Source organism: Musca domestica, unplaced genomic scaffold, assembly GCF_030504385.1.
Source record: "Musca domestica strain aabys unplaced genomic scaffold, Musca_domestica.polishedcontigs.V.1.1 31, whole genome shotgun sequence".
NCBI lineage: Eukaryota > Metazoa > Arthropoda > Insecta > Diptera > Muscidae > Musca > Musca domestica.
Genome location: NW_026712309.1, coordinates 3,571,177 through 3,592,066, shown reverse-complemented (window position 1 = coordinate 3,592,066; position 20,890 = coordinate 3,571,177). Strand labels below are relative to the sequence as shown.

The 20,890-nt window shown below is 34.9% G+C and overlaps 1 protein-coding gene across 1 annotated transcript in view; it reads left to right on the top strand.

Moving 5' to 3' along the window:
- LOC101901133 (cell adhesion molecule Dscam2) overlaps positions 1-20,890 on the top strand; it is a 213,160-nt gene that overhangs the window by 113,896 nt on the left and 78,374 nt on the right. The window contains exon 8 of the mRNA XM_020035151.2: positions 1,545-1,835. Coding sequence (XP_019890710.1) covers positions 1,545-1,835 — 291 coding nt within the window. The remainder of the gene's footprint in view (positions 1-1,544; positions 1,836-20,890) is intronic.

Here is a 20,890-nt window from a genome sequence, read left to right as displayed (position 1 = left end):
ACGAGTCAATGAACACAAAGAAAGTGAGCAGAAGAGACCAACACAAAGTGAGTATTCAATTGAGCGTCTACAGTAAATGCGAATTGTGAACAAAATGACGAATAAAATAGCCAAAGTAGTCGACAGTGATATGTGTCAACAGTGAACGATGGAAGAATCGAGCATTGAATTTAATGAGCGATAAAAATGGAAATTTACGATTAAACCGGAAGGAAGGCGAACTAATTCATTAAAATGAGCTGAACTAATGCAAAGTTCACAAAAATGAACAAGAGTACATAGACGTGTTTTGAACCCTTTTTTCTTCCTTCAAAATAGGTTATTATTCGTTGTTAGAAAATAAATATCTTAATTTTGGTTTTCGAATGAAAGTGGACCACACGTGAAAGTATGCTTCTAGTCAGATATTATTTTCAAAATGATCAAACCGGATGTATCGTGGTACTCGGTGTTTTTAATTGTTCTTCGTTCATACTAGTTAGCGAATCGTTGTGAATTCGTTGCCTCTTCCCTAAAGCGCCGCCTAAGCCAGGCCCCGAGCCTATATCAGTATTAAAAAAGTATTATTGTCTTTATAACATTCAAAATCCTCTGTACTTTTCTATGATTTGTCCTTTCAACTTTTATACATTTTGGCCCTTCGAGCTATAAGTTTCGTAAATAGAGACGTTTTTATTGAAAATTGTGTTTTTCATTTCTCCAAGTTAAGCAATTTTAAACTTCTACACTTAAAATATCAACCTTAACTTCTTAAAATTAAGTGCCACCACAAATTATGCCCTTCACATTTGGCGATGAACCCATAAATACCGGTGAAAGTACCGGCATCCAGTGTATGATACAAAAAGGGGATGTACCCATCAACATAAAATGGACCTTGAATTCCCGGCCCCTGATCAACAACGAAGAGGGCATTACGATTTTGAAACTATCGCCGAAGACCAGTGTTTTGAATATACCCAGTGTGGCGGAATTTCATCGGGGTGTTTTCAAGTGTATTGCCGAAAACAAGGCTGGATCTACGTTCTATGCTTCCGAATTGAAAGTTAATGGTACTTTTGGAAAACAATTATTAAAAAATTTATAAATTTTAGAAATGGTTGAATATAATTTTGCTTTGTTTTGATTTAGTTTTTGTTTACCTCTTCAGTTCCTCCCCAGATAATGCCCTTCTTTTTTGGTGACGAGCCCATGAATGTGGGTGACATGTTTGGGGCCCAGTGCATGGTTAGTAAGGGGGATTTACCCTTGAATATTTATTGGACGTTGAATTCCCAGCCCATTGTCAGTGGTGAGGAGGGTTTTACATTGATGCGCATGAATCCAAGGACAAGTAGTTTGAATATTTTGGCCTTGGAAAGTAAACATCGTGGGGTCTATCAGTGTATTGCCAACAATAAGGCTGGTGATACTGCGTACTCGGCGGAATTACATGTTAATGGTTAGCGGGGAAAAGTTTCTAATGTTAAAGTTCTAAGAATTTTTTTCCATTTTAAGTTTTTATATTTATTTTATTTATTATTTGAAAATTTCCTTCCCTTTAGTCCCACCCCAAGTCCTGGCCTTTAATTTCGGCGAGGAGGTCTATAACATGGGTGATGTGTTCAGCACCACCTGTGTAGTGTTGAAGGGTGATTTACCTTTAACCATCCACTGGACATTGAATTCCGAACCCATAACATCGGGCCAGGATGGTTTTACGGTCATTAAAATGAATGCCCGTACAAGTTATTTGAGTATTGAATCGTTGGAGGCCAAACATCGTGGCATCTATCGTTGTATAGCCGTTAATGTGGCTGGTTTGGCTGAACATGCAGCTGAGCTGCAAGTACATGGTGGGTTTTCCTATCAGACACCTGCTCACACAAAAAAAAACACAAATTTTTCGATACTAAAACTTCCGTCTTCTCTGTAGAATGCCTGCGGTAAAAAAGTTTACTAATCCTTGGTGTTTCTAACAAAAAATTAATTTTTCACTTCTGGTCTAACAAACGAACATTTGGTTGTGGGGATTTTTGAGAATGCAGAATTTTGTTGTTTGTTTTTTATCATCTACTGGAGAGAGATGTTTTGCTGAATTTCGGCCTCTTTAAATCAATTGTAAAAGTTCTGAAAGAATATTAAATTAGAATGTCACTTTTCACAAAAAATATTAACCTGAATTGCAAAAAAAATTCTAAACCATTCTTTCGTGTAGCTATTTTTGACCCATGGTAAATATGTTCCCATTTTGCCTTGAGGTCAGAATAAAAAAAAACACAGACTTGGTTTTCATATTTTAATTAATTTTTCGTTCTTGGATACCTAAAAAAATTTGTGAATTAGCTCCTACGTAGCTGAATGCGAAGATATTATTCAAAACATATGTTAACATATTTTTTTGAACATTGTATTGTGGAATTAGGGGGTTTCAGCTAAATGCGGGATTTAATGATTCTGCCGCTAAGCATTCCATCAATACAACTTACTAGCGTATCATAGACCATAATGCTGCATAATGCATTACGTATGGATTTGAGTTCACATTATTGCAGGCTCCCCTCTATGTCAAAAATGCCCCCAGTGTGTTGGTCTTCGTCTCCATATTTCTTCAATATAAATGGCTACCTCAAATGACCTCACCTAACGCTTTGAGTTGCTCACCAGTGAGTAGTCCAGCTCCGTTTTTATATCCAGGTCCATGAACCTTTCAAGGCTAATTATTCTATTGTCTCTTTCTGTAGTGTGCCTTGGCTTACCAGTTTTAATTGTTTGAGAAAAGGTCATACTGTGGCCAAATGCAATTCAGGAGTGAAGTGTAGAGTATGTAGTGGTGCACACCATTTCTTACTTCATCGATACGCTTCTGATAATCCAAATTCAAATCTGTATCAAGAGCAGCCGTCTACTTCTGACTAGAGCTCTTTTGGATTCCGGTTCTCAACCTAATTTGATTACTGAGGACCTGGTACAGAGGTTTAAGGTAAAACGAGAAAGTGGCAGATTAAATCTAACTGGCATTTCTGAGATATCATCGTTCTCAAAGAATAGTGTCCAATTGTCTGTGATGTCGATGCAATTGTTACAAAATTCTCGGAGTTGGAAGAGATTCCAAATAATGCGTTGAAGATTTGGTCTGATGAGCAAACTAAGTGTGAGGAACGTTTCCAAAAGAATGTGCGACGTAACCTCTCACCATAGACAAGGTATATATGGTATAACACCATCCGGTCCAGGCGATTTATAGGTTGGAAGGAAGTGATCGCCCACTTGAATTTGTTTATGTTAATTAACCTATCTAGGAGCTAGTCATCACCCTCTGATCTGAGTGTAAATGAGTTGCTCCGATATCTTTACTGTTGGGAAAATGCTAGGAGGTTAAGAGTGTCAAGACTAGAGTATGTCCATACGCCATTTTTTTTTTCAATTCACGGCGAAGCGCTTGCTTGAGGTGATCTACACTTTGGTATTTTTTAGTGCCAACCTTGTTTTCCAAAATACTCCACACACAATAGTCCAACGGATTGGTATCCGGAGATTTTGGTGGCCATTGTGCGCTGGAAAAGAAGCGAAGAACCTCATTTTGTGAAAATTCTTGGGTGGCGCGTGCTGAGTGCCTAGTCCTGTTGGAATGTCCAATGTCTGCCGCCAAAATGTTTGCATGGCTTTAATACACCCTCCAGAATAATTTCGCGATAATATTTAGTATTTATCCATCGGCTGTTATGGCGGCCCATCACCATGGCCGGCGCTTGAGTTCAGGTGGCCAACCGAAGGTGCACATTTTCAGCTGACCTCTTTGGCAAGTAAACACGATCGTTTTGTTGTTTACAAACTGTTGGACAACGAATGTTTTCTCATCGAAGAAACCCAAATTCGGCGGTTCACCACTTTCGGCCAAGCGAAGCAACTCTTCAGCTTTTTTGAGTCTATTTTCTTTCTGTTACGGTGTAGATTTTTCTTTGTATCCCTTGACGAAATTGAGTTTTGTTCTGGTGAATTTAAATTTCCATAAAAAAATCTCCTCTTTAAATATTTTGGGTGTCTGAAATCATTTTTTTTTGAAAAAAAAGAGTTCCAATCGAAAAAGTAGTCCTTTTTAATACCAAATTCCAATGAAATTTTACAGTACCCCCACAAATCAGTCCCTTCAGCTTTGGTGAGGCGATTTTAAATCGTGGCGAACTAACCAGTGTTGTTTGCAATGTACCCAAGGGTGATTTGCCTCTCAATATACATTGGACCCTAAATTCGGAGCCAATACAATCGGGCCAAAATGGATTTATGGTAATGCAGATGAATGCTCGTACCAGTTACCTGAGCATTGATTCGCTACAGGATCAACATCGTGGCATTTATCGTTGTGTGGCCGTCAATATGGCTGGCCTAGACGAATACGCTGCAGAATTGCAGGTTAATGGTGTGTGCTTGTTTCTTTCACTTTATTTGATAAGCAATTATTCTAAAGTGTCTTCTGTAAATCGTTACTAACTCTATTCTAAACTCTTTATAACATCATTTGGATCTACTGTGCTTCTAACTAATTTCTATACGACATGGGATTACAATTTAGAAAAAGTTTTGTTGTTTGTTAAAAGAAGGTAAGATAATCAGGGTCTTATATGGACAAGAATTATAAGGCGAATTGAGTTTTTTCGAATGTAAAATAAAAAAAAAATATTTTTTTATAGAAAACATATTGAAAAGAATTTCCTTTAGTGAAATAAAATTTGTACAAACTTTCTAAAAAATAACTGTTAAATTGAATTTTGAAAAAAATATATATTGAAATTGGTTTTTATATTTAAAAAAATCTAAAAATAATTTTTTAAACTGTAGTACCACCCCAAATAAGTCCCTTCGGCTTTGGCGAAGAACCTTTGAATCGCGGCGAAGTGGCTAGTGTTGTTTGTGTGGTGCCCAAGGGTGATTTACCAATGGATATATATTGGACGTTGAATTCCGCGTTGATTGTAACGGGTGAAAATGGTTTTAATATTTTCAAAATGAACAAAAGGACCAGTTCGCTGAACATTGATTCTCTGGAGGCACATCATCGTGGAACCTACAAGTGCATAGCTAATAATTCAGCCGGGTATGCTGAATATGTTACTGTGCTGGATATCAATGGTTATTTGTGATTTTTCTAAAAAAAAAATAATAATGAAGTGTAGTATTGGAATATAGTTTTGATTAATTTGATTTTTTTTTATTTCATCCCTCCTTGTCCTGAGTATGAAACTATTATTTTGAAATCAGAACCCTTTATATTACCCGGAGAACTAAGTTGATATAAGAAAATCGGTTAAATGATTAAAAAGTTTCGTTAGCAAAATTGTGAATTTCTTTAGAGGAATTTGAAATACTATTTTTCATTTAATTGAAATGGTATTTGAATTTCAGTAATTTCTAGCCTTTTTTGAACTTGATGAGTTTTTGAAAAAAAATATATTTTTTTATTTGTTGGATATAATATTCATTTCATGGTTTAAAGAAAATTTACTGTTTAAAAGTCTAATTTAGTCTTGCAAATGTATATGAAAAAGTCCTAGGCTATCTTCAATAATAAATTCATTCCCTATGACCTAAATAGCTAGGTGTTGCTTTCAATTTTCAATAATAAAGTTTCCTTTAGCTGTATTGATAAAATAAATCATGCTTTATTTTCATAATTTTTAAGGTTGAATCAAACCTTCCGATATTCTGATATTTTGAAACTACCTCCCAAAATTAGATATAGAAAAACTTTGGTTTCGTAGCCGGTGTTGGGCATAACTAGAGGAGAAAATCCCAAGGCCCGGTCGAGGAAAGCCTATTTAAGAAAAGTAAGGAATTTAGAAAAAACTTTGGTTTTGGGAGCCAGGAGAAAAGTAGAAAATCCCAAACCCTGGCCGAAGAACGGATACTTGAAAAATGAAATTAAGAAAAACTTGGGTTTGCTTATCCGGTGTTGTACATATCCAGAGTACAACTTAAGCATCAAATTTAGAAAAAAAAAACTTTGGTTCAAGGTACTGAACAGAGTTGCCTTGTCCGTTTTCAAACAACCATATCTCGGGATTCATGAAAGATAATAGCACACATTGTAGCAGTAGCACACATTGTAGTTCAACTATAATTTGCATGTATTTTTTTTTGACCCCCAAAATGGTCCCTTTTTCTACTTTTCCGAACTGTTTTAAAAAATCACTTGTTGGATAGATATTTCCATTATCTTTGATACCTATATTGTCCATATCGGTTTAGTAAGTTAGGTTAAAGGATGCGCGGTTGTCTATAAGAACCACTCCACTCGGAGACCTGCTGTTCCATTAATTTGGTGATATTTGTAATTAAAGTGATGAATAATCCAAGAGAGATTATCGTGTCGTGTTTAGTCACTTTAGTCTTCCTTGCTAACTGAAAAATACCTGCTAACTCGGTTTCGGAAAATGAAGAGAAGTTATGTAGAATTTGCTTAGAAGCCTCTGTCTGACACCAAAAAGGGTTCGACAATGTCAGAATAAGTGGTCCACAGTCTCAGTCTCATCAGTATCGTCGCCACCCCACTCAGAAGTCATAGCCCTAATATACAGTGACCTGTGATTAATCCCACCACAAGTCTTAGATCAGATTTCCCCATGGAAATGAGCGACCTTGATGCTCTTTTAGGGATCATCGGCTATATTTTCTTGGAGACATTACAACTCCTTCCTTTTAGCCAGTTTTCTTTAAATCTCCCAGAGTAATGTTCATGTATCACTTAGAAAAAATGTGCACAAAGTTTAGTATTAGGGGTCTAACATGGGCCTTGGGCCTTACTTTCGGGTCAAATATCTGGGCATTCAAAATCTTTCCCGGAATCGGGGTACGAACTGAAACAAAGTTCACAAAAATTCGAGTGTTTTTATAAAATTAGAGTTAAGCCGAATTTTCAAATTTAAATTGCAACGCTGAGATATTTTATTTGAAATGATATTTCTCTAAAAGTCTTATTGTACCTGAAAAAGTTAAGCTAGATTGGCGTTTTTTAGATGAATAGCAAAATAGGGTTGGCTTTACCCAGAGCATATATATAGATATGCTTGAGTGAGTTTCAGATATGCTTGAGTGAGTTTTACACTCTACTCAAATTCGAGTGGGAGTACTCCTGTTAGTTGAAAAGAATAAATCGAGAGTACTTCAATTATCTATACCACTCTTGAATAAGAGACAGTAGGATTTGTTCGATTTCGAAATTCAGCAGATTCTTCTCTTGCCTAGTACTGTATTAGATTTTGTGAGATCGTAGTTTTATGTGCAAGTATGTGTACGAGCATTGTTGTTTTTGCACATCAAATCCACATGACTTTTGCAATACCTTCCCCTACTTTTCTCTCCTCACATAATCAAAATCGGTTTAACCACACAAAAAAGTACAAATCAGCAAAAATACATTTATTTTTCCACTCGATTTCAGTCTAAGAGTAAACTTCTTCTTTTCACTCGATATCATTCTAAGAGTAAACTTCCTCTCTCTCTCTCTTTCCCATTTTATCTTTCCTACGCTCATTTTTCAAACAGGAGTACACGCTAGCACTCTCTTAAATAAAACAAAAAGTGGGGAATAAAATTTTTGTCAAACTTGCACTCTTTGAGTGCTCTCGCTCGGGACTAATTTTTACACGCGGGTAAAATGGAGCTCTAATTTAATCAAAATTGTTTTCATTTTAATGGAAATTTTGTTTACTAGTCTTAAATAAAAACAAAATTTACCATTCGAATTAATTCGAAGAGAAAACTTTTTCTCTTTTTTAAATTTTCTCTCTCATACTCTCATTTTTTGAACAAAATAGTGGTGAATTAAGCTTTTCTAAAACTTGTACTCTTTGAGTACTCCCACTCAAACAAGAAATTTTAAATCGACAGCAAAAGTGAAAAAGTAGTATCTCTGGTTTTATAGGAAAAATATGTTATTTAATAAAAAAATCTTTTTTTATTGAGACTCAGTTAGGTCTTTGTAATGAATTGTTTTCGAAAATATTTGTGAACTCTAATTTATTTTCCCGCTTTAGTGCCTCCTCAAATTAGCCCCTTTAGCTTTGGCGATGAACCCCTAAATCGTGGCGAGGTAGCCAGTGTAACTTGTATGGTGCCCAAGGGCGATTTACCGCTGGAGATTTATTGGACCCTTAACTCGGCATTAATTGTGACGGGGGAAAATGGTTTTAATATTTTCAAAATGAACAAGAGGACCAGTTCTCTGAACATTGATTCTCTTGAGGCCAATCATCGTGGAACTTATAAGTGTATTGCCAACAATTCGGCGGGTTATGCGGAATATGTGACTGTGCTTGAAGTCAATGGTTAATAATATAAGATTTTATGATTATAAATAAGGCAAATTAGATATTTAAGTAGAAGAAATTATTTGAATTTTGATTTTGCTTTTTGTTTTACCCCCCCCCCCTCATTCAACCCTCATATGCATTCCCCTTTCAATAGTCCCACCCCAAATCCAGGCCTTTAGTTTTGGTGATGAGCCAGCCAATACTGGTGAGATTTCCGGGGCAATTTGTATGGTGCCCAAGGGTGACTTGCCCTTGGAAATACGCTGGACGTTGAATTCCGCTCCGGTCATAACCGGAGAACATGGTTTCACTTTGTTGCGCATGAATGCTCGCACAAGTTCTTTGAATATTGACTCTTTAGAGGCCCATCATAGGGGCACGTACAAATGTATTGCCACCAACAAGGCTGGATCGAATGAATATTCGGCGGAATTAGAAGTTAATGGTTTGTCGTCGAGTTTTAGATCTCTAAAGACTTTTTTGAAATTTTTTGTTTTTATTTTTTTTTTGTTTATTTTTATTTAAAACTTCCTCCTCCACAGTACCTCCCCAAGTCTCACCCTTCAGTTTCGGCGATGATGCAGCAGATGTGGGTGATATTGCCAGTGCCACGTGTGTGGTGCCCAAAGGCGATTTGCCTTTGGATATCCAATGGACTCTCAATTCGATTCCAATTGTAAATGGTGAAAATGATTTCAATATTTTACGTTTAAATAAACGTACCAGTTATTTAAATATCGAATCGTTGACTCCCATGCATCGCGGTGTTTATAAGTGTGTGGCCACAAATAAGGCTGGATCCAGCGAATACACGGCTGAATTACAAGTCAATGGTTGGTTGATATTGGAGTTTTTAAGAGAAACTAACTAAAATTAGGTCTAACATGGATTTTTGTTGTTCTTGTTGCGAGGCTGTTTTGGATGGTTTTTGTTGCGTATATATGGTTGGCTGAATTTGTGAAAATTTAGCTGAATTTAAAAAGGTGTTTAAAATTCGCAATGATTTGTTGTTAGTGAAAATTTGGTGGAAAATTAAAATTTTGCTGAGAATAATTTGGTGTTAATTTTGGAAAATCTAAGCTTTGCTGAATGCACTACTTCTGAAGCTGAATTGGTGAAAATATTGCTGAATTGTATTAAATATTGAAATAATGGTATAATTTGGTGTTTGTTACAATTTTGTACAACGAAAAACTTTGCTGAATACTAGAATTCTTAGCTGAATTTGAAATAATGTAGCTGAATTGAGTGAAATTATTTTTATTACCTCAAGTTGTTGAATATATACGAATTTTTTCAAAAAGACGTTAGGTGCGAAAATTTTCAAGGATTTCGCATCTAAGTTAAATTTTTGCGAACTAAACTTTGCTGAAGTAAAAATTTGCAGATATACAAAGTTTTCGTCTTAAATTAAATTTTTCCTAACTCAAAACTTTGCTGAATGTGCCATTTCGAAGCTAAATTTGATTTTTAATTCGATTTTCTGCGAACTAAATAAATACCCAAACAAATAAATATACAGAGTGGGATAAGAAAACTGCAACAAAGTGAAACGCCATAATTTATACTTTTTTTTTAAATTTTATTGAATGAAAGCAAAAAATGTCGGAAATAGCATCAAATTTTAGAATATGTTTAGATTTGTTCGAATTGATCACCTTTGGCACAAATTATGGCCTTAAAACGGTTAATGAAACCATTACACCCTGTCCGAATATTGCTCTGCGGTATTTTGGCCCATTCCCGGCGAAGCGCTTGCTTTCCAAAATACTTCAGACACAGTAGTCCAACGGATTAGTATACGGAGATTTTGTTGGCCATTGTGTGCTGGAAATGAAGCGAGGAACCTCATTTTGTAACCATTCTTGGGTGGCGCGTGCTGAGTGCGATGGTGCTGAGTCCTGTTGGAATGTCCAAGGTCAGCGGCCAAAATATTTGCGTGCCCAAGGCTTTAATACACTCTCCCGAATATTTTCGCGATAATATTCGGCATTTATTCTGATGCCACGGTCGATTAATACGAGCGAAGAGCGAGCATCGGCTGTTATTGCGGCCCACACCATCACCGGCGCTTGAGTTCTGATGGCTAACCGAAGGTGCACATTTTCACCTGACCTCTTTGGCAATTAAACTCGATAATTTTGTTCGTTTACAAACTGCTGGACAACGAATGTTTTCTCATCGGAAAAAAACCAAATTCGCCAGTTCACCACTTTCGGACAAGCGAAGCAACTCTTTAGCTCTTTTGAGTCTATTTTCTTTCTGTTGCGGTGTAATTTCTTGCATTTTTTGGAATTTCAATGGCTTTGCCCGAGCTCATTTTTCAATGATCGACACTTTGGTATTTTTTCGTGCCAACCTTGCTTTCCAAAATACTCCAGACACAATAGTCCAAAAGATTTATTCACATTTAAATTCGGGAGTGCTCTAACGATGTCCATTTGTGGTTTTCCGGCCAAATATAAAAAAATCACACTATCACGCTTGAATTCCATCACGAATAACTTTTTCTCTGGAAAATTCTTACCAAATTGATTTTGTACGCTTGTAAATAATATAATGAGCTGTCACTGGAATAATTTGAACAGCTCTCGGACGAGTAGCTTAGAAATGACAGCAGTTTGAAGTTGGTTGCAGTTTTTTTATCTCACGCTGTATATCTCACCTTGTAAATGGCAAATATCGTCCATTTCGTATCGGAAATGGACAATATTTGCCATTCCTGCGGAATCATGGAGGACAATTTGAATTATCATAACAGAAATCAAAGTATAATATTAATAACCGAGCATGGGCTTTTTAACTTGTTTTAAATATTATCCCCTAAAGTTCTGCCCTTTTCATTATTTTTTAAAAATAACAAACCCCATTGAATTCGCTGTTTTTTATAAAAGTTTGAAAATTAAAAAAAAAATCAAGAAAAAAAAGTTTGAAAATTAAAAAAAAAATCAAGAAAAATTATCGATAACCATCAAAACGCATTTATTTTCCCACAAAAGTTCCTCCGCAAATTCAGGCATTTTCATTTGGTGATGGTCCTGCCAATACCGGAGAAATGGCTGGAGCCTTCTGTATGGTTTCCAAGGGTGATTTGCCGTTGGAAATACGCTGGACCCTGAACTCGGCACCGGTTATAACCGGTGAACATGGTTTCACTCTACAACGTATGAATGCACGAACAAGTTCGTTGAATATTGATTCCTTGGAGGCCCATCACAGGGGCACATACAAATGTATTGCCTCGAACAAGGCTGGCTCTGAGGAATATTCAGCGGTGTTAGATGTTAATGGTTTGTCTGGACGTTTTAAGAATAAAAACAAATGATTATTAAAATATTTTTTTGTTTTTTTTTATTTTATTTTATTTTTATGCAAATTTTTTATTTTAATTTAATAGTACCTCCCCAAGTGTTACCCTTTAATTTTGCCGAAGATGCAGCCGATATTGGTGAGGTGGCCAGCATCATGTGTATTGTACCCAAGGGGGATTTGCCAATACGAATCCAATGGTTTTTGAATTCACAGCCCATTGTTAGTGGTGAGCATGATTTCAGTGTTGTCCATTTGAATCGTCGCACCAGTTCCTTGAATATTGAATCCTTGGGTGACATACATCGGGGAAGTTACAAATGTCTGGCCACCAATAAGGCTGGTTCGAGTGAATATACTGCGGAATTGGAAGTTAATGGTTTGTGCCATTGTTTTTTTTTTTTACTTTTTCTAATGGTTTTTTGGGTATTTTTATCGCGGATTTGTTGATGTTTGTCTGTTGTTCTACTATAAAATGCTGCGTTTATTTATAGTTTGCGGAATACGAAAATAATAGCCTATTGACTTAATTTTACAAGAATTTTAATTTCCGAATTGAATTTTAAATTTTTGATTTTTTTTCCTCTACATAATGTATTTAAACCCAGTAAAAATACACCTCACATATTGGGTTTATTTTGAGTCAAAAAATAAGCGCTTATTTAATCGACAGATAGTATAGTGTACATAAAGGGATTTTGTGACTGGCTTAAGTCACCGGCTAGCTTCTTCGTGGAGGAACAACGGTGTTTTAGGTTGACTTAGTTCGATTTTGGCCGTTCGCTCCTTTGTTCTTTTCCGAAAAAGACAGCCGATGACTTAACCCAATTAAAAACAGCGTTTTATGTATTCTCACCTTTACTTCTCGGACTTGGCCTTGTTGAAATAATGGCTTGGCAAGCCGATTTGTGTATTTGGGTTATTTTTGATGCTTACACATTACGAAAAATTGCAGCAGAATTGTTAAAAGCCTCTGATTGGAGAATATAATTGATGGTTTAAAATTTTAGCCGAATAAAAAAATATTTTTATACCCTCCACCATATTTAGACATTTTAGACCCCACAAAGTATATTCTTGATCAGAATAAAATTCTATGTCGATTTAGCGATGTTCGCCCGTCTGCCCATCTGTGGAAATCACAATAGCTTCCGAACTAATTGAAGTAGATTGATGAAATTTTACTGAAATGTATATTATATCTCCAGGACTTTTGATGTAGGTCCACGTTTTGGTATAGCCCCCACATAATGGTACCTCTCGATATTCGGTATTTAGATGATTTTAGCGACATTATTCACCGGAATTGTTTTAAATTTGGTATTTGAAGTTCGTAACGGGTACTACAGCCTAAGACAGAAAATTGTCTGTGCAGGTGCACGTCTTCGTATAGCCCCCATATAACGGTACCTCCTGATATTCGGTATTTGGATGATTTTAGCGACATTATTCACCGGAATTGTTCCAATTTCGATATTTGAAGTTCGTAATGGATACTACAGACTATGACAGAAAATTGTCTGTGCAGGTGCACGTCTTCGTATAGCCCCCATATAACGGTACCTCCTGATATTCGGTATTTGGGTGATTTTAGCGATATTATTCACTGGAATTGTTCTAATTTCGGTATTTGAAGTTCGTAATGGATACTACAGACTAAGACAAAAAATTGTCTGCGCAGGTACACGTCTTCGTATAGTCCCATACAGCAGTACCTCCCGATATTCGGTATTTTGATGGTTTTAGCGACATTATTCGCCGGAATTGTTTCAAATTTGGTATTTGAAGTTCGTAATGGATTCTAAAGGCTATGACAGAAAATTGTCTGTGCAGGTTTACGTCTTCGTATAGCCCCCCATATCGTTACCTCCCGATATTCGGTATTTTTAAGATTTTAGCGACATTATTCACCGAATTTTTTTAAGTTTCGCATTTGAATATTGTCCTTGTTCTCATATAGACCCTAATATAACAGCTACAATCGGCATTTTTGAGATTTTAACAGAATTTTTAACGGATTTTATTATTTTTGAGAATTGCCAAATTCGTTCGATATGGTGTTCGATATGGGGTATTTAAAGTTCGGCCCAGCCGAACTTACAACTTTTTTACTTGTTTTATTATTTATAGGAACCAAACGAACTTATTTTATTTAAATTTGTAAAAAATTTTACCAACAGGTGATTCAAACAAAAATAGGTCTTTAGACGGTAAATGACCTAAGTTTGGTGGAAAAAAATAAAAACTTAGATGAATTAGTTTTTTTCCTTTGCTAAATAAAATATTATCTTTGCTATATTGGAATTTGTTTTTAAAAATAAAAATGAGAAAAATAATAACATACCCCGTCTTTCCTCAAGTACCCCCACAAATTCAGCCATTCAGTTTTGGAGATGAGCCTCTAAATATGGGCGAAGTTGCTGGGGTATTTTGTATGATTCCCAAGGGGGATTTGCCATTGGAAATTCTGTGGACCCTAAATTCGGCACCCGTTATAACGGGAGAACATAGCTTTACTCTGCAACGTATGAATGCTCGTACAAGTTCTTTAAACATAGACTCCCTGGAGGCCCATCATAGGGGCATTTACAAATGTATTGCCACCAACAAGGCGGGAACTACAGAATATGCAACGGAATTAATTGTTAATGGTTTGTCGAAAAAAAATTCGATTTTTATGGAGAAAAAATTAAATATTAAGGACTTTATTTTCTGTTAATTTTTTTAAGTAGTATTTATTTTAAAATGTTTTTATTTAAAAATTTCCCCCTTTGCCCCCAAAATAGTACCACCCCAAGTCTTACCCTTTATATTTGGTGAAGATGCCGCCGATGTGGGTGATATTGCCAGCGCGAATTGTGTGGTACCCAAAGGTGATTTTCCTTTGGAAATCCATTGGTCTTTGAATTCCCAGCCCATTGTAAATGATCAACAAGGTTTTAGTGTTGTGCGTCTAAACAAACGCACCAGTTCATTGAACATTGAATCTCTAACAGCCCATCATCGTGGTGTTTATAAGTGCATTGCCACAAATCAAGCTGGATCGAGTGAATATGCTGCTGAGCTACAAGTTAACGGTTGGTCTGTGTAGTAAAGCTGAAAATTAAGAATATATATATAAATGCTTTTTTGTGTAATTAATTTGTTTGCTGGTAATGGTGGTGCCTATATTTTATGGTTTGCTGAGTACTTAGTTTAGGCGAGCGAGTATTTGCTGTAAACAAGGCTTAAAACGTGAAAATATATAGAAAATTTTACACTTCTGTGCACATTTATAGTTTTGCTGAATATGAAAATTTTGTACAACGGAATTGAAAAATTGAAAATTATTTGAAAATTATTTTTGACAAATTTTTATTATTTTTCTTTGCGAATATACTTGTGCCCACTTGAATTATTAAAAATTCAAACATTGTGTTAATTTGAAATAAGTTTTTTTTTTGATTTTAAAGGGATTTATAAATAATTCCTAGATTCTATTAATTTGAAATATTTTTTTCGGATTCTACACTTTGCTGAGTACAATCGATAAAGTTGTTAAAATTTATTTTATTATTGTAGAAAAAATAAAACAAACAAATGAAGTTTGTAAATAACAAATAATCGAATAGCTTGTTCTACAAAAAAAAAAAAAAATATTTTTTGTTACAATAACAAAGGTATTTTATAATTTCGATATTGAAAAAATTCTGCTGAAAAAAACTTATCTGATTTTTTTTTGGAAATTTGACAAATACAGGGAGAGATAAAAAACTGCAACAAAGTCAAGCGCTATCATTTTCACATTTTTTTTCTTTAAATTTTATTGAATGAAAGCAAATAATGTCGAAAATAGCATCAAATTTTAGAATAACCTTTAAATGACCAATGAAACCATCATACGCTGCCCGAATGTTGCATTGTGGTATTTTGGCCCATTCCTGGCGAAGCGCTTGCTTAAGGTGGTCGACGTTCGACCTTGCTTTCCAAAATACTCCAGGCATAATAGTCCAACGGATTGGTATCCGGAGATTTTGGTGGCCATTGTGCGCTGGAAATGAAGCAAGGAACCTCATTTTGTTACCATTCTTGGGTGGCGCATGCTGAGTGCGATGGTGCTGAGTCCTGTTGGAATGTCTAAGGTATGCGGCCAAAATGTTTGTGTGCCCAAGGCTTTAATGCCACCTCCAGAATATATTCGCGATAATATTCGGCATTTATTCTGGTGTCATGGTCGTTTAACGGCCCACACCATTACCATGGCTTGAGTTCTGGTGGCCAACCGGAGGTGCACATTTTCAGCTGACCTCTTTGGCAAGTAGACACGATCATTTTGTTTGTTTACAAACTTCTGGACAACAAATGTTTTCTCATCGGAGAAATCGAAATTCGGCACTTCACCACTTTCGGCCAAGCGAAGCAAATCTTTAGCTCTTTTGAGTCTATTTTCTCTCTGTAGCGGTGTAAGTTCTTGCACTGTTTGGAATTTCAATGGCTCTACCCCGAGTTTATTTTTTAATATTTGCCGAATGGAATATTTCGATATTATCAGCTCACGTGTCATTTTTCGGCCACTGCGACTCAGGTTTCGATCAAGACGCTTCTTTACTTTACTTCTTGAACCATTTCTGCTGATGTTGCTGTTTTCTTCCGTCCATTTCCTCGACGTCGGGCTATGCAATCAGTATCACGGTAACGAGCATTTAAATACTGGTACCAACATTTAAATACTGGTGTGCTCTAACTATAGCCACTTGTGGTTTTCCAGCCAAATATAAGGAAATTGCACTATCACGCTTGAATTCCATCACGAATAACTTTTTTTCTATAAAATTCTCACCAAAATGCTATTGTACTCTTGTAAACAATATAATGAGCTTGTAAACAATATAATAATTTTAACAGCTGTCGGGCGAGTGGCTTAGAAATTGGTTGCAGTTTTTTCATCTCACCCTGTATATCCTTTAGATGAGGGCTAGTTTTCGAAAATTTTCCTTCTGAGTCACATGAGTGTGAAACATCTTCTGCTGAATTATATTTTTAGCAAAGAAAAAAAAACTATCTTAAATATTTTATTTTCGCGAACCAGTTCCGCCACAAGTTATGCCCTTTTTCTTTGGCGACGAACCCTCAAACTATGGCGACAGCACTGCCGTCCAATGTATGGTGTTTAAGGGCGATGTACCACTACAGCTGCATTGGACTTTGAATGGCCAACCCATCACCAATGAACATTCGGGTATAAGGATTATAAAAATGTCTCCAAAGCTGAGTTCATTGAGTATTGATGCCATCAATGGAAATCATCGTGGCCTATTCAAATGTATTGCTACAAATGCTGCGGGAACGGCGGAACAATCGGCTGAGCTGATGGTTAATGGTTAGATGAGAGAAAAATTAATATTTTGTTGTTATTATTATTATTATTTTTTGTGATTATTTAATATTGTTTTTGAACAACTTTCTTCCCATTTCCCTGACAAAAAAAATCATCCATAAAAATTCTTACCTAAATAAGCAATTTTTATTCTCACGTTTGCACATTTGAGGGATTTTAAAATCTCCATTTTAAGAATATTGCGGGTGAATTCCATAAAACTTAGCTGAATATATGTTTTTCTGGAAATTTGAACAAATTCGAGTATTATATATAAAGTTTTGGTTGCTGAATTCCATAAAAGTTTGCTGAATATATTATATCTTCCTTTCCAAAATGTTGCTGAGTTACATAAAGGATCGCTATCTCGAAATGAGTTTTCGGATTTTTTTTTTTTTTTTTTTTGAAAAATTTCCGCATTTAAGGCGGAACGTGTTTGCTGTTTGCTATTAAAAATAGGTGAATACATTTTTTTTGATAAATATGGTAACATTTTTGGAAATTCTAGCCCTCGACGTAAAAACTATGCTTCTGAATTTTTTGAAACTTTTTATTAATTTAAAAATTTTCTGGCTTTAAGTGCCTGTTTTCTGTATGACACAACGAAAGTGAATGCGAACAAATACCACCATTCCGAATATTTCTTCTTAAGTTTTTCTAAGAAATCGCATTTGAAATTGTGGTTTTCGTTCCCAATCACTATCGTATCGTCAAAAACACAAACAAAAAAAAAATAAATAAATAAATAAATAAAAATATATATAAATAAATAAAATAATAAAAAATAAATAATTAAAAAAAAAAACAAAAAAATATTTAAAAAAATTAAATAAATAAAGTAAAAATAATAAACTTTCTGAATAACATAAAAACAGGCTGAATATGAGATATATTTCAATTTTTTTTTGTTATGTTACCTCCCCTCGTTGCAACATATATGTATAGTGCCGCCCCAAGTCAAGCCATTTTCCTTTGGCGATGAGGCTTCCAATTCCGGCGATTCGGTGGGTATACAATGTTCGGTGTCCAAAGGTGATTTACCCATCGATATCAAATGGTCGCTGAACAATCAAACGCTGGCCAGTGGAAATTATGAAATCATAATTGGACGCATGTCAGCCAAATCGAGTACCTTGAATATTGACTATATAACGGCGGATCACCGTGGCTTCTACACCTGTACGGCCAAAAATGCGGCCGGTGAAAGTTCCTATGAGGCTGAACTTAAAGTTAATGGTTAATAATGAGTTTTAAACAAATATTTGAAAACCCTTTTTTGTTTTGTATTTTCTTCTATGTTATCCCTCCTTAAAGTCCTTCCCACAATACATCCCTTTAGTTTCGATGAGCAAGCCAACGAAGGTGACAGTGTCCAGTTGACATGTCATGTGGCGAAGGGGGATTTGCCCTTGAAAATCCGTTGGCTACACAACAATTTGCCGTTGTTCTCACATCTGGGTGTTTTGACGTCTAAAATTGGTGATCGCATCAGTTTGCTGACCATTGAATCGGTTAAGGCGGCGAATATGGGAAACTATAGCTGTGTGGCCACGAACAAGGCTGGCCAGAGTTTCTATGCCACAGAGTTGTTTGTAAATGGTAGAGGAAAATTTTCGAAATTTTTTATTTCAATTTTTAAAATTATTCTTTAGTTGCTTTACTACCCCTAACCGAAACCTCCTCGAAAATTCCCAGAATTAAATTAGAAAATTTTTATTATTATAAAATATATTTTGCTGAAAATGATTTCAGGTGTGCTGAATTAAAAAAAATATATTTTAATAAATAATTCGGCAATTTTTTTTAATTTTGAAAATCAAAAAAATCGTTCAATAATTGTAGATTGCTTAATTTTTGCACTTAGAGCACATAAGTCAATGTTTCATTTACATTTAATATTTTTTTTTAAATCCTACTTTCCCATGGAAATTGGGGAAAAATGCTTAAATATTTGCTGAATTGTACATCGAGTGAATGAATTGAAAATATAATAAGAATGGATGTAAAATTTACGTAATGTTGAAAAAATGAGCTGAATTATCTCCATGTTAGAATGAATTAAGGAATTGCAATGAAAATATAATGGAATGATTTCAATTATCATTCCTTATTAAAAAGCCGTTGCTGAATAAAGTCTCGATTGGCTGAGTAGCTAACCTAAACCACAATCCCAAATACCTTTGGCAGTACTTTTAAATATAAAAACTCAAAAAAAGTCTTCGTCGAATTACATTTCTAATAGATGAATAGTATAAATGTATATTAAATGCTTAAATTCCTCCTTCCCCACCTATAGTACTACCCCAAATTATACCCTTCTCCTATGAGGATATCATCAATACCGGTGATTCGGTGGATTTACTTTGTCAAATACAAAAAGGTGATCGTCCATTGAAAATTCATTGGAGTTTTGAGCGACCCGCCGATATCTGGCGTTATGGCTCCCAGCAGCCGATAATGCTGACAAATCGTATTAGTAGTAAATCGAGTATTCTCTCAATACCGAATGCTACACCGGCCCATACGGGAACGTATACTTGTACAGCTAGTAATGCAGCGGGTTACACATCGTACAGTACAAACTTGACTGTTAATGGTATTTTTATTTTTTTGTTTTTATATTTTTTTAGTTTATAACTTATTAAAATAACAATAATATATTATAATAATCATAATAATAAATAATAATTTTATATTCTAGCTAAGACAACTAACAATAACAAAGTGCTGAGTGCTGCTTGTCTCTTGAATTTTTCCGCTATGCTGTCTTTCTCTCTCTTTTTCTCTTGAATTTCTTTCGTTTCTCTGCTCTCTTCAAATAAAATATTTTTAGTTGTGATTACGAAATGTTATCAATTTGAAAACCCATAGGAAATTGTTTACTAGACTGAATTGTATTAATGGTTAAAATTCAGCCCATAAATTATCTAATTATACAGAAAATCTTTTGCTAAAATGTATGTATATATATATATATATATATATATATATATATATATATATATATATATATAAACTCTATAATTTGACAAGTGGAGTTGTTATTGAAATTAATTAAATTTGACTGAAAAAAGAATTTCAGTTCAGCTGATTTTCATTGGTGCAAAGAATTCCTTGAGTCATTTTGGAATACTTTTACTGTTACTGTTATACACATAATGTTAGAGTCATATGTAACTTACTTTTTCTACATGTATGTAAAGGATTATTATAACATACTTTAAGGCGCTTCACATAATTTGTTATCTGAGAAGAAACGCTTTAAAGTACATATTAATATATTCACAGTATAAGAGTAATATAAATCTATATAGCGTTTCGTTTAAGTTTACAAATTTTTGGGCGCGCTAAAAAGCTTTCTTCAAAAAAGGCTAATTATAAAATGTTAAAAAATTACTTTGCCTATGACTCTAACACAATGGGAAACACAGTTATTTAATTGGTATTCATTAAATCGTAAGGGATTATACCTTTACAAAATGCTGAAATTCTGACGATTTGGAACTATTAAATATATATAAACGCTCTTAAAGTATTTTTTTCATATTTAACTGACTGAAGTACTAATTGATTGGGTTATAACATTTTTTAGCGATATTTTTATACATCATTTGATACGGCCAAAATGTGCCATATCGTAATACGGGTTTTAACTTAACTTGGTACATCGTAATATTATTATCAAACTTAGATCGAGTTCGGAGATGGACAATATCGGTCCACTCCTTCTGTTACCTCCTCCACAAAAATTCGATATTTTCAAAGAAAATTATTTACTGAGTAGAAAGAGAAAGGATAATCCGATTTTGCTCCAACTTTGCAAATCCTAATGTTTGCATCAGTGCTAGGTCAGGCGCACAAATGGGCAATATCGGTCCACTCCATCAACTACCTTAACCACAAAGGGTCAAATTTTTGAATAATTATAACTCTTATA